We start from the raw sequence: 13,116 nt of genomic DNA, 5'->3' as shown, positions 1-13,116 counted from the left end.
AGAGATGGATGAAAACTTGCATTTGATTCAAAGTGTGTTTTTTCATTTTTCTTTTCAGTGATAATGTGTGCGCACTTGCAAAGCACAGAAACAACCTGAGGTGTTTTTTAAAAAAATCTGCTAAATTAAACCCTGTACTTAGGTGGTGAAGCATCTAGAATCTTGAGACATGAGTTGTACATGATGAGTCTACAGGAAGAGAGGAAACATACGCAGCTGCTTTATACTCAGTCAGACCACTGGTGCATCTAGCTCAGTACTGACTACATTGCCTTTCAGGGTTTCAGGCAGGGAACATTCCCAGCCCTACCTGAAGATGTGAGAGAAGTTGGAACCTGGCGCCTTCTGCTCGCACAGCAGATGTTCTGCCACTGAGCCATGACCTTTCCCTATAATATCAACAGACCATTTGCTAGACAAAGCCGTACGTCTAGCTCAGTGTTTCCCAAACTTTCAACATGCGCATACCCCTTTTGAGACATTGATTTTACCGGCGTACCCAACTTTCACAAAAATAATTGGGAGAGGGGTAAGGTATTATAACACATTCATAATTCCTATAATTTTATATGAAATGTTTGTAAAAAAATAAATACAAAGTAAGTAATAAACATATAACAAATTTATATAACAACCTAGAAACTTGGTGGTTTTTTTTAAATTGAAGCTGAGAGTCCAGAGATTAAGGTAAGTTAGCTGGAGACCTGGAGGGGACCCCCCAAAACCGGAAACACCAGCCGAAAATCATGCAGCATGCAGCGGGTTTACAGAGGCAGCGCTTGCCTGGGCTGGAGGTTTGAATCTCCCACTCTTTCGCTGCAGAGCGGTTTTCCCCCCATCCTGCCTGGGAAGCCACTCAGGCACGCAGCCCAAGAGCAGGCAGGGGATTCAAACCTCCCGCCTAAAATTCACAGCTGATGAGCGGGCAGGCCAGGCAGGATGGGGGAAAAAACTACTCTGCAGCCAAAGAGCGGGAGATTCCCCAAGAGGGAAGTGGCTGGCGAGATGGCCGCTGCAGGGCTGAAGATAGAGAAAAAACCCTGCTTCCTGGTGTGAACATTTTTGTAGTCAAGCATACACATAAATATCTTTGTGGCGCCATCTGTCTGTTTGTAGAAGTGTTTTTTTGTGGCCAAAGTCATTGCGAGGGAGTCCGAGTCTTATGAGAAACTGGAGGGGTGCACGAAAAGACAAGGAATGCATTAAGAGCGAAAGAGACTACGCGTTGAATAGCATCGGGATAAACCACTGTTATTATATTGATCTTCCCTCACATGATTGTGTGAGAAACTGGAGAAATCACAAGAACTGTATTTTCTCTTAAAAGAACACACATACATGCTCTTTGCCGCTAAAACCCAATGATAAAGTACAATAAAAAACATTCGGCCGCGTACCCCTTGAAACCCTTTCACGTACCGCTAGGGGTACGCGTACCACACTTTGGGAAACACTGGTCTAGCTGAATAATTGCCCATGGATCAAAATCCTTCCCTCAAGATAAGATTGATGGTTTTGTTCTTTTATGTCAGACATGGGTAGACTTCAGTTTTGCATTGCTGCTTCCTTCTGCTCCTTCTACAACCCCAAATGTTCACTGATATGCTCAGAATTGCCAAAGGAAAAGTACATACTTGGAATCTCTTAAGGCACAACTAATTTGTTTTAAACTGTCCTAAATGTGATTCTTCCCTAGGAATTCTGGTCCTGCTTTCAGATTTCCCAGAAGCATCTGTATGGCCACTGTGAGAACAGGATGCTGGACTAGATGGGCCACTGGCCTGAGCCAGCAGACTCTTCTTATATTATCATGAAGTCTACCATCCATTGCTGTTCCTGCCACTTCATTTGAGCTAGCAGCTATTTATCAAACAAGACAAGGTATCAGATTTGCAGCACAATCCTAACTATGTCTACTCAGAAGCAAGTTTTGTTCCTGGGAATCAGAGGTGGGGAGAGTGATGTTGCGCTGGGGGTTTGCTTGCAGACTTCCCATGGGCATCTGGTTGGCCACTGTGAGAACAGGAAGCTGGACTAGATGGGCCACTGGCCTGATCCAGCGGGCTCTTATGTTCCTGTTGCATTCAATGGGCCTTACTCCAGCTAAGTTAGGTTAGGATTGCAGCCTCTGTTGTTACTATTTGTTAGCAACCACAATGTTTGAGACCGGTCTGGATCATTTCACCCATCACCAGAAAACAGTTTTAGAAGCATGGGAAATTGCTCTATCACCGTCACTTTTTTTGTAGATAAAATTGTTTTCAGCACAACTTTGATTATACTTTTGAGGATTAAACCTGATGAAAAGAAGGGAGTGGAATCGTTTATCTGGAACGTGCTCCGTGCTGTGATTTTTAGAATGCCATAAGGGCAAAATGGAGACAGCACTTAGGTGGTATTTAATAGCTAGCTTTTGCTTTTGAAGCCCTTCCCTTAAAGGTTTTTTTTGTATTAAAAAATCCATACAGTTACTTTGTATCTTGCGTTCACATGGCAAAACCTCTTAGAGGATGATGGAGAAAGGTCAACAGACATAATGACAAGAAAGAAATGTTATTTTTTTGGACCTGAAGAAGCACTGAAAGGAAGCAAGTCTGAAGTTCTCTCCAAGGGGGTGGAGCCTGGAGGGGGTAGTCTAGAGACAGAGGCTTAAAAGGCCTCAGTCTTCTCCCAACCTTTGTTGGAGCGAGTTGCTCACCTGGGGCTATCTGAGGTCCTGCAACATTTGACCAGCCTTGCCTCTTTCTCCATGGGATCTGGCATCAGACCAGAACATGGCAACATCTGTGTCAGCTAGACATTTGAGGGGGGGGGAGCTTGAGCAAGGTGTCCTCAGTGGGAGCCTCTCCCCAAGTGGGTCTGTCCACACTGTCTCTTTCTGGGCCCAATCTGCACCACTGTCCAGATGGAGAGGTCAAGTCGAGTGGTGGCTGCTACTTCTCCTTGCTCCTGTCACTCCTTGCAAACTTGAAGCGGGCATGTGAACAGACAACAGAGGGGAGCAGGAGGGACAGGCCAAGGGGCTCTGGCATTAGTAGTGGGGCCCAAATTGGAATGTGGTTCTTGATAGGTATCCATGATGCTGGCCTCTAGGGCATGTGGTACAATGACCTTGCTGAAGGTCAGCAAGTCTCGATCTATTCAGTGCCTAAGTAGGAGATTCCTTGGGAACCCTGTGTCGGTCACCTTGACTGTAGCATCCAGCATGACTCTGCTTGTGTGGACAGGCCAACAGAGATCAAACAACACAAGCAAAACTGCCATGAAACCACATATAATAACGACACGGAGTGCTTTTTAACGGAATCTGCTAATCTAGAGGATCATCCATTGCTTAGTTTGGGGGATTTCCTGTCTCCAGTGTTATGCAAATGTAATCCTGACCCCTTCCTTCCTTCATCACTCTCAGACAGCTAATATCGGGTGTCATGAAAGAGCAGCAAGTTGTCAATTACTGAATTGACCATTAGATTTTTGCTGGGGAGCCTGAGTGGGAAGAGTGCTGCTGTTGTGCTCACATCTTGCCTGTGGGCTTTCCAGAAGCATCTGCTTGGCCACTGTGAGACCAGGATGCTGGACTAGGTGAACCAGCAGGGCTCTTCCTGTGTTCGTATGGACCAGTCCTTGAGGGATTTTTTGCCTCTGGTGCCAAACTAACTTGGCTGTCCTTGGGTAGTGTTACACAATGGAGGCTGGTCCCTTAGGGCAAATGGGGCACTGCTCCACCAACCTCAGTCTGTCCTCAGACAGCCCCCCACCTGCTTGCCTTGTTACTTACATCCAGTCCAAGGGATGGCACTGGCTGCCACCTTCTTCCAACAGTGTTATCTTTGTAGAACTCAACAGGGAGGAGGATGGGGGCAAAACCAGAATCAATTAGCTCTGTCTATTATTGGCACTGGCTGCACTCATTGTGGGGCTCCCTCCCTTCCATCCTACCAGTCCTAACGGGCACCAGCCACTGCTGGTCCTGGGCAACTGGGGGTAGATGGGAAGAGGAGGGCACTGTCTGCTGCTCTTCTTCTAGGCAGCAATATGTCTTAGGCCAGCTCTCCTTTTCCAGGAAGTCCTGTCCTGGGCATATAGTACACAAGGCTTAATTCTGTTCTCAGTAGTTTTGTGTGTTGTGCGTGACTTTTTTTTTTTTAACCAAGCATGATCTCGGAGACACTGAGAGAGTCCAAACCCATCATATCCCTGCACTTGTGAATTATAGGTGCCATTCTGATGCATCATCTGAGCTTGTTGTCATGACGACAATGTAATAAAAAAAGGGATGGGTGAGGTGTTTACTTGTGAGTTCTGTAGTTGGTTTCATGGCAAGCTACGTCGGATGATCATTACTTAAAGGGTTCCTCTTGGAAAGGTTTGTTTATTGTTCTTTTAAAAGATTTGCTACTACTCTTTGTGTGTATGTGTGTGAGAGAGAGAAAGGGAGAGGGAGACTGTGCGCGCGGTTTTACCCCAGGATATGTGGAGGATGACTTTTTAAAAGCTTAGCTCTGGATGTCGTACATTCTTGAGTTCTGTAATGGATTTTCAAACCTGGGCAGTAAATAGCAGCATATGGAAGAGCTAGCTGGTTCATCGCGTGGAAAGGGGATTTGTAGCGAAGAGACCTCTTTTTAAACCATATGGTAACTTGCTTTTTTATATTTACCTCTTTTTTCCTTTTAAAGTGGGAGGGTTCCTTTTGAAGAAGGATATAAATGTGAATCTTGCTGCATCTTCTGTTTATGTTCTTTATAATTCTAAGCTGTTGTCCTTGGGTACTTAGCTTGTAAACGTTAATAGCCATTGGGCTCTCTCTCTCTCTCTCTCTCTCTCTCTCTCTCTCTCTCTCTCTCTCTCTCTGTGTGTGTGTGTGTGTGTTATAAAACCTTCCAATTCCATCGTTCTGTGCTGGAGCAAGCAATACTAATTAACAGTCTCAATACTGTTTTTAACAGCCAGTGAATAAGGCTCCATTCATAAAGTTCAGCATGCATCTGAAGAGGAAAGCAAAGTTCTGCAAGTGCAATTGGGGGACAGGCAAAAGTCAGCCAAATCATAACCTGAGATTGACTGGCAGGAGGCAGGGTTAAACAGCCTCTTAAAATCATGTCTTTCTGAACCAGTCCCTAAAACATCATTGGAAAAAGTCAGTGGGAATGGAAATGATTTGTGGTAGAAATATTTGTGGCACAGAGAATCCAAAGTAATGTAAAGCTAGCCCAGTTAGCTTAATGTCAGTGTTTTTCAAGTTTTCAAGTTCAGATTCTGATATGCAGAAGGGATGAGTTTGCCCCCCTTGCGGTAGTATAGATCCTCAGCTTTGCTGTTGAGTAGCTTGTAAAACAGAGTATTGATAACTATTCTGATTTCAAAATATTGTAAGGTCTCTAGGCAGAGGAGTTGTTGCAGAATTTTTATCTTTGGGGTATTTGAAGATAAGGTGGCATACAGGCATTTGGGACGATTGCTTTAGGTATGCACTTTAGGTATGCATAAGGACCCCACCTAAGCCAGAAGCAGGTGACTCCGAGGTTTGCACTAACTCTAGTGTGCTGTGGTCTGTGAGTTCTGAAACATGGTTGATTTTGTTGGTCAGCAATCATTAACTTCAGCTATAGAGGTACAGTTTTTCTGCTACACATTTCTTTCAAAATGTTTGTGTTGATGTATACTATAATGCTTTGTTACTGTTTGTGTACTTATTGTGTTTATATTTTGCCTTCCCAGCAAAGAGATCAAGGCAGTGTGCATACTTCCTTACCCCTTTATTTTCACAACAACCCTGTGAGATGGATTAGGGTGGAGGTAGTGACTAGTTCAAGGTTATTCTGTGAGCTTTGTGGCTGAGTAGATATTTGAATGTGAGTTTCTCAGATCTCATCTGACACTGTAACCACTACACTGTGGTTTCAGGAGTATTATCTATGCCACAGACTAGGGAAGGATGAGAAAGTTGGTCAAGGTTGCATCTGAAGGCAAACCTATCTAATTTACACTTTCCAAAACAGTACGACAGTACCTTCAAAACATACACTTCTATGAATTTCGGGATGCAGTTCTCCAACCAAATAATGTTTACAAAAATGCATGTATTAGAGAAAAGTGTGCATTAAATGAATATATTATATTAGTGAAAATAGCATACAAAAATTCATTATATTAGGAAACATTGCTTGCAGAAATGTGTACATTAGTCAAAACTGCATACAAAAAGATTACTATGAGAAATTTAAAATGTGGATGAATTTTCATGAGGATTTTTAAAAAAAACAGATTGCTGCAGAAATGTGGAGAACCGAATTTTAGATTGGAAAAATGAGGAACGGAGACAACTGAAATTGACAGATCTATCCATCCATCCCTACCACAGACTCAAACTGGCTTAATAGCTGCTCTAGTCAGAGAAACTATTTCTGTGAGAGCCAAAACAGTATTGTTCTCTGTACCTCCACCAAATTATGATGCCTAGGATTTATGGGAAGCCCTGACAGACAGTTAAGCAGGTACCAGACCAGTTTAAGTTTGTAGTGTGGATGCAGCTGGTGATAGAATGGTAAGAATATGCTGGAATGTTTATGGAGGGCACTGAGTTTGGAGAGAATGAACAAGGCTTGCCTCTTTCAAAGCTCTCTGTGTTGACAAAGCTGAGCTGGAAAGTGGGCTGGGAAAGTTTCAGTGGCTTGGAGCAAATTTGTTCTGGTGATACAGTAAACACTGGCACATTTCATTGAATGGAACACACCTGACATCTGTGTTAATATTATTTACTTGATTTCTTACCTGTCCATCACCATAAGGTCCTATGGAGAGGGTTACAGCAATTTAAAAACACGATATTAAAAACAATTCAAAACAAATTTCAGGCAGAGGGGTCCTAAAAGTACATCTCTCAAGAGTCAAAAGCCAAGGTTAAAGAGCTACTGTTACTCCATAACAGTATTTCATACTTACAGTAGAGTTGCGTTTCCCAACCTGATGTCCTCCAAATGATGCCAGACACAAATACCCATCATTCCTGATCATTGGCCATGCTGGCTGAGGCTGATGGAAGTTGTGTGGTTCAAACATCTGAGGGCATCAGATGGCTGATTTACAGAATCAAACCAGATCATCCCTGAGTGGTTTTATCTGAAGCTAAGTCTGTGGAGCATTTCTGAGTCTGAGGATTCCACAGTTACAGCTGTCACTGGCGCTGATTTAGGACTCAGGCTTGGGTGCAATCTCACATTGATTGATTGACTGGTTGACTGAGTTTGTTTATAAGTCACCTTTCCACAGCAAGTTGTGCCTAAAGCGGCTTACCACAAAAGTTCAACATACAAAGGACTGCGTAGGAGAGAGAAGTCAGTCTGCAAAAAGCAACAGTAAATTCCAATAAGACAAAAATCAACAATGCAGCAAACGTAGAATAAATCATATTACAAAAGAAACAGTCTAGATGTAAATATAAAATGGGAAAGTGAACAATAATAGAGCTCCAGGTGCAGGTCTTATGTCAATGCTCCACTTAAAAAAAAAAAAGCAGGGGAAGTTCATGATGCCCTGGTGTCTCCATAATGGCTCTTGCCAAGGCTGGGCAAGCGCTTGAAGAAGGCTCTGAGTCCTGAATACAACCTGGGGTTGGACACTCAGAGTAGATCGATTGGAATTCATGAACCTAAGCTAGTCATGTTTATTAACTCCGGTGGGTTTACTCTTAGTAGGACTAGTGTTGAATACCATCCATGGTTCATTATGCTAGGCCTGTGATTTTCACACTGTGGTGTGGGGAGTTCCAAGGTTCTTTTGAAGCTTGTTAGGGGTTCCACAGTAAAAAGAGCTGCCAAACCATATAAATCCTGCTGATGATACAAATAGTTTTAAGGGGCTGGTTTAGCCATAAGAACATAAGAAGTGTCCTGTTGGTTCAGATCAAAGATCAATGCAATCCATATAACTTTCCCCAGCAACTGGGATCCAGAGGTACACTGCTTCTAAACCAGGAGGTTCTGGTTAATTTTCTTCTGTGGTAGCCACTGAAAGTACTAGCCTGGTTGAATTTGTCTTTTAAAGCCCTCTGAGCTGGTGGCCATCACTGTCGCTTGTGGCAACAAATTCCCTGAATTAATTTCGCATTTTGTGAACAACTGTGATCTGTCCTGAATCTGCTGCCAGACAATTTAATTGGATGACCTAGAGTTCTGGGATAATGAGAGAGGGAGAGAAAAAACTATCTCCATCACATTCTCCACCCTCTGCCCACTTCTGTAAACCCTCTGCCATGTCCCCCTTTCAGTGGGGGCTGGTCCATTAGGGCAAGTGGAGCACCGCCCCACCAATCTCAGTCTGCCCTAGCCTGTCAGTCTTCTTTCTTGCAACCAGGCCAGAGGGTGGCCCTGGCTGCGTCACCTTCCTTCTCTTTAGTCTCAGTGGTGCCCTTGCAGAACTCAGCAGGGAGGAGGAAGCTGGGGATGCAGCTAGAATTAGTTTGGCTCTGCCCGTCATTGGCTCTGGCTCCGCCTGCTGTTGGTCTGCCTGCCTTCCGCCCCGCCAGTCCTGAAGGTTGCCAGCCACCACTGCCCCCATTAATGGTCTCCAACATTTAAAAGCCCCAAATGCCCTAGCATTTAACCAGTTTAACCAGTTAACCAGTAGGGTGCCCTCCAGGTGTTGTTGAACTCCCATCAGCCCCCATCAGCATGGCCAAGGGTCTAGGGATGATGGGAGCTGTAGTCCAAAAGCATCTGGAGGGCACTATTTTGGTTACTTTTGCCCTGGCCTTTCCTTGGAGGAAAGGTCCTCCAATCCCCAGTCTTTTTGCTTCCCCCTTTCTGCACATTTTCAAGCTCTAAGATCTTCTTTTCTTTTTTGAGATGGTCACACATATTGCTTGCAGCGGATACATTAATCATGTGTTTTTTTTACAACTCTTAAGCCTTTTGGGAAGATGCCATTCATTAGGAAGCACTTATAGGTCCCGTACTCTCTTCTCATGCTATGGACGATGAGCTAACCATAACTCATTTCCTGTGTCAATACAACCAGCAGATTAAGATGCTAATTAGCCACATGTCTGCCACGCAGAGCTGAGCTGTTCCCTCCTCCGCACCCTATTACTTGGTAGACACACTTCCTAAATTGCCTTGTCAGTGCAATACGAAAGCAGACAAGACTTGGGACTCTGGCCCTATATATGGTATGACAGAACAGGGGGATGAGCAATTTGCTTAGGAACCTTAGTTTTTCACTGGGAAGCTATTAGTCAAGTCACTTTTATTTATTTTATTTATTTTATTATCACTTTTATACCCTACCTTTCACCAAGGAGCTCAAGGTGGCATACAAACATAGTTCTCCTCTTCCTGATTTTATCCTCACAACAACCCCATGGGGAAGATTAGACTGAAAGACAGTGATTGGCCCAAGGTCACCCAGTGAGCTTCATGGCCAAGCATGGATTAAGAACCCTGTGTACATACCACACATTTAAAGCCTGTTCCCCCTGCCCAAGAATCCTGGGAACTTTAGTTTGTTAAAGTGCTGGGAATTGTAGCTCTGTGAGGGATGAACCTCAGTTCCCTGGATTCTTGGGGGGGGATGTGCTTTAAATGTATGGTGTGTAATGTTTCCAATATTTGGAGGGCTACAGGTTCCCCATTCTTGCCTTTATTTATTTATTTAGAGCCTCCCAAAAGGCTCCCAGAGTGGTTTACATACAATCAGTTAAAATGAGACCCTGTCCTCAGGCTTACAATCTAAAAAATGTGGCGCACAAGGGAGAAGGACAGGGTGGGAAGAAGAAAAAAGCAAACTCAGGCAACTCTTCTTAAATAGTCATTCTTACCATGACCAGCTGCCACAGAAACAGATCAGGGGCAGGAGGTGTCTGAAGAAGCTGGTCTTTCAGCAGAGCTGATGGGTGCAGCCCCACTTCCCATCTCTTCTGCTGGGGCAGCCTGGTGGAATGGCCAGTGCCAGGTGACAATTGAGAGGGAGGAGTTGAAGTCCTTGCTTTGAGGGCTTGGACATTGGGCCCCACTGAATTTGTATGGAGAGCAGAGAAACTGGGGTCACATCCACACCATACATTAGAACTACTCCTCTGCCACTTTAACACAGTCATGACTTCCCCCAAAGAATCCTGGGAATTTTAGTTAAGGATGTTGGGAATTGTAACCTTGTGAGGAATAAACTGCAGTTCCTTAGATTCTTTGGGGGAAATCATGTGCTTTAAATGCATGGTGTGTGTGCAGGACTAAGCTTCATCACCTTCCCTTCTCTTCAGATCTCTATATTTCCTAGTGATTGTGGATGGGAGATGGAGGGCCTCAGGGTGGTGATGGGCAAATATCTTCTCTGTCTACAGGGCTCTGGTATTTGTAGAAAGCCATCTCCTGCACACACAGTCCTTTTTTTCAGCTGCAAATCCGCCTGAAAGCAATGATTGCAATAAAATTTGTCTCTTTATATTTTTCAGTTTTTCAGTTCAAAGGGGCCCCCACTGAGACCATTAAGAGTCCCTCTCCTGTATAGAAACTCAACCCTGTAAACACTCAGAGCTTGTTTTACAGCCACACTTTGGGAATTAAGTCCTAATGCGAAAGTCCTACAAAAATGCCATCCCCACTTTTTGCACCAAGAGATGGGCATGAGCAAATGTGCCCATGTACTTAGCCTCTCTTTCAATGCAGGATGAAGGCCAGTGAGGTTAACCCGTAAATAGTTTGAGGGTGGTTTTGGCGGTGAACAGATCTCTCACTCCTCTTTTCTCCTCGCAGGAAGAATGCAAACAGATACTGGCTTGGCAGAAATCCAACTCCCAGTCAGATTCTCATGATGATGAAATTTCTCCTCCACCTCCAAACCCAGTGGTCAAGGCGCGACACAGAAGGGGAGGAGTCAGTGCAGAAGTGTACACTGAAGAAGATGCAGTTTCGTATGTCAGGAAGGTAAAGTTCTGCAGGATCCTGTTCTCAATATTGGTGCTATAGATGGCTTATTGATGAATGCATGGCAAGATTTTTTCCCCCTGTCAATCCAGAAATCAGAAGTGTTGCTTTCTGAGGAATATAGTACAACTTGCCCATTAGCTGAAACTTCTGTTCCATATTTTCTGCTTTGGTCCTTGTGCAAATTCTTCCCACACCAACACTAAAGGGCCTGTCCCAGAATCATGTATACTACCCAGTAGTTAGGGATAGGGGAGAAATTCAATTCAGTTTGCATTTAAACTTACCTAATTCACACTTCCCAAGACAACATAAGAAATGCACCAACCTTTGAAATTTACCCTTCTCCAAATTTTGCAGTGCAGTTCTCCAGCCGAGTAATGTATACAAAAATGCATTTACCAGTGTAAAGTGTAGATATAAACTCATCGTGAAAATAACATACAAGAAGGCATTGTATTAGGTAAAGCTGTGTTGCAAAAAAATATTAGGCAAAATTGTCTACAAAAAGGCGTAGATTAAGAGGAATTTACATTAAAATGCTGATTAATTTTCATGAGTTTTTGCAAAAACAAACCACAAACTGATGTGGAAATGTGAAGAGCTGAATTTGAGATTGGGAAATCAGAAACTGAGAGAAACTGGAAATGACAGAGTCGCCCATCCTTACCAGTAGCATGTATACTACAATTCAGAAAGCAAGGCTGAAGTCACTACCCATCCAGTGATGGGCTGTCACTTCAACCCTGCTGGGTCTGCTGCGTGACTGAGTTCCCCACAGGAAATTTGACCATGTAGCCGATTCCTGCAGAAAGTGGCTATGCCAGCTGTGCGCTTGACACTTTGCTGGTTGTTGATCATTTGAGCAGTTCTGTGCAAGGGGCTTTGACAGGTGTGGTGATGGGAATCTACCTGTCAGTCATCTGACATAATGTTATCAGGTGATTGACAGCTGATTTGTCCAACTCGTGTCCAAGTTGGTCCACGGGGTGAGGTCAGATTATGATCTGGCCTGCTATGCCAAAATGATTCATCACCCCCGATGTATGATTCTATGTATAGCACAGAAAAGAAGGGAAAAGCTGCTAGTACAACAAATGATTTCTTTTCCAAGAACTGCTTGGATTTTGAGCTAAATTTGCAATTAAGAGTGAAACCTGTTACAGACAAAATTACTTGGTTATTGCAAGACAGCCTTCTCCAGCGTTTTGTCCCCTAGATGTTTTAGACTCCAACTTCCATCAGCCCCTGCCAGCACTGCCATCATAGCCGGGACTGATGGAAGGTGGAGTGTAGAATGTCTAGAGACCACTAAGTAGGGGAAGGCTGTTGTGTGAGAATGATAATATGGATTTTGTTGTCCCGTTTTTGGTTGTGGTGTGGCCCCAACATAATTTTAGATAAGCTGGGAATTAATTAATTAGTTGGTTTGCAATGAAGTTTTACTCAAAGTAGACCCATTGACATGAATGGACCCAAGTTAGTTACATTCATTAATTTCAATGAGTCTACTCTGAGGACTAACATTGGATTCAACCCCTGTTATACTGCCTTTGCAGACCGTGTAGATAGTTCTATCCCTCTCTCCTTCCCAGTTCATCCTTGCAAGCTGTGCAGCGAAGCAGGTTAGGCTGAGAGAGAGAGAGAGAGAGAGAGAGAGAGAGAGAGAGAGAGTTTGGCTCAAGGTCACCAAGCAGGACTCTCCAAGACCTCTACAGAAAGGGGTATTTTCCCCATTGCTGACTATTAGTTCCTTTGACTGAAAATACCAGGGATTGAACCTGAGATCTTCTGCATACAAAGGAGATCCTCTGCCACTCAAGCTATGCATGGGCCCATCCCCAAAGACCACTGCCTTAAGTATTTCACTGTGCACTTTCGTTCCATTGATTGTAGTGGGATTTCAGAAGCAGTTGATTTTAGCTGGGTAGCGTCAATCAGCTGTTCAGTCTACATTCCCAAGGACCAAATGCCTGAGAAATTGGCAGGTTTGGGGAAGGATGGACCCAGGGCCAGCACCAGACCACAGTGGGCCCCTGCCACCCCCTGCATGTGTGCTTAAATAAATCTAGTTGTGCCACTTCTTGCACATGCATGTATGCTGCTAGCACCCAAGATGGTGGCGCGGGGATGTTGACACCCCTGCTGCCGCTAATGCGGCAACACAAGAGGGATGTGTGACCAGGCCTATTTA

The 13,116-nt window shown here is 44.1% G+C and overlaps 1 protein-coding gene across 3 annotated transcripts in view; it reads left to right on the top strand.

Moving 5' to 3' along the window:
- PRKAR1B (protein kinase cAMP-dependent type I regulatory subunit beta) overlaps positions 1 to 13,116 on the top strand; it is a 217,272-nt gene that overhangs the window by 27,451 nt on the left and 176,705 nt on the right. For 2 of the 3 annotated variants that reach the window (XM_061599942.1, XM_061599940.1), the window contains exon 3: positions 10,752 to 10,922. The exons of the other annotated variant lie outside the window; for it this stretch is intronic. In XM_061599942.1, the coding sequence (XP_061455926.1) occupies positions 10,752 to 10,922 (171 nt within the window). The remainder of the gene's footprint in view (positions 1 to 10,751; positions 10,923 to 13,116) is intronic. 3 annotated transcript variants of the gene reach the window in all.

Source organism: Rhineura floridana, chromosome 17 (assembly GCF_030035675.1).
Source record: "Rhineura floridana isolate rRhiFlo1 chromosome 17, rRhiFlo1.hap2, whole genome shotgun sequence".
NCBI lineage: Eukaryota > Metazoa > Chordata > Lepidosauria > Squamata > Rhineuridae > Rhineura > Rhineura floridana.
Note: the sequence above shows the minus strand (reverse complement) of the source record. Positions and strands in the feature narration are given on the sequence as shown.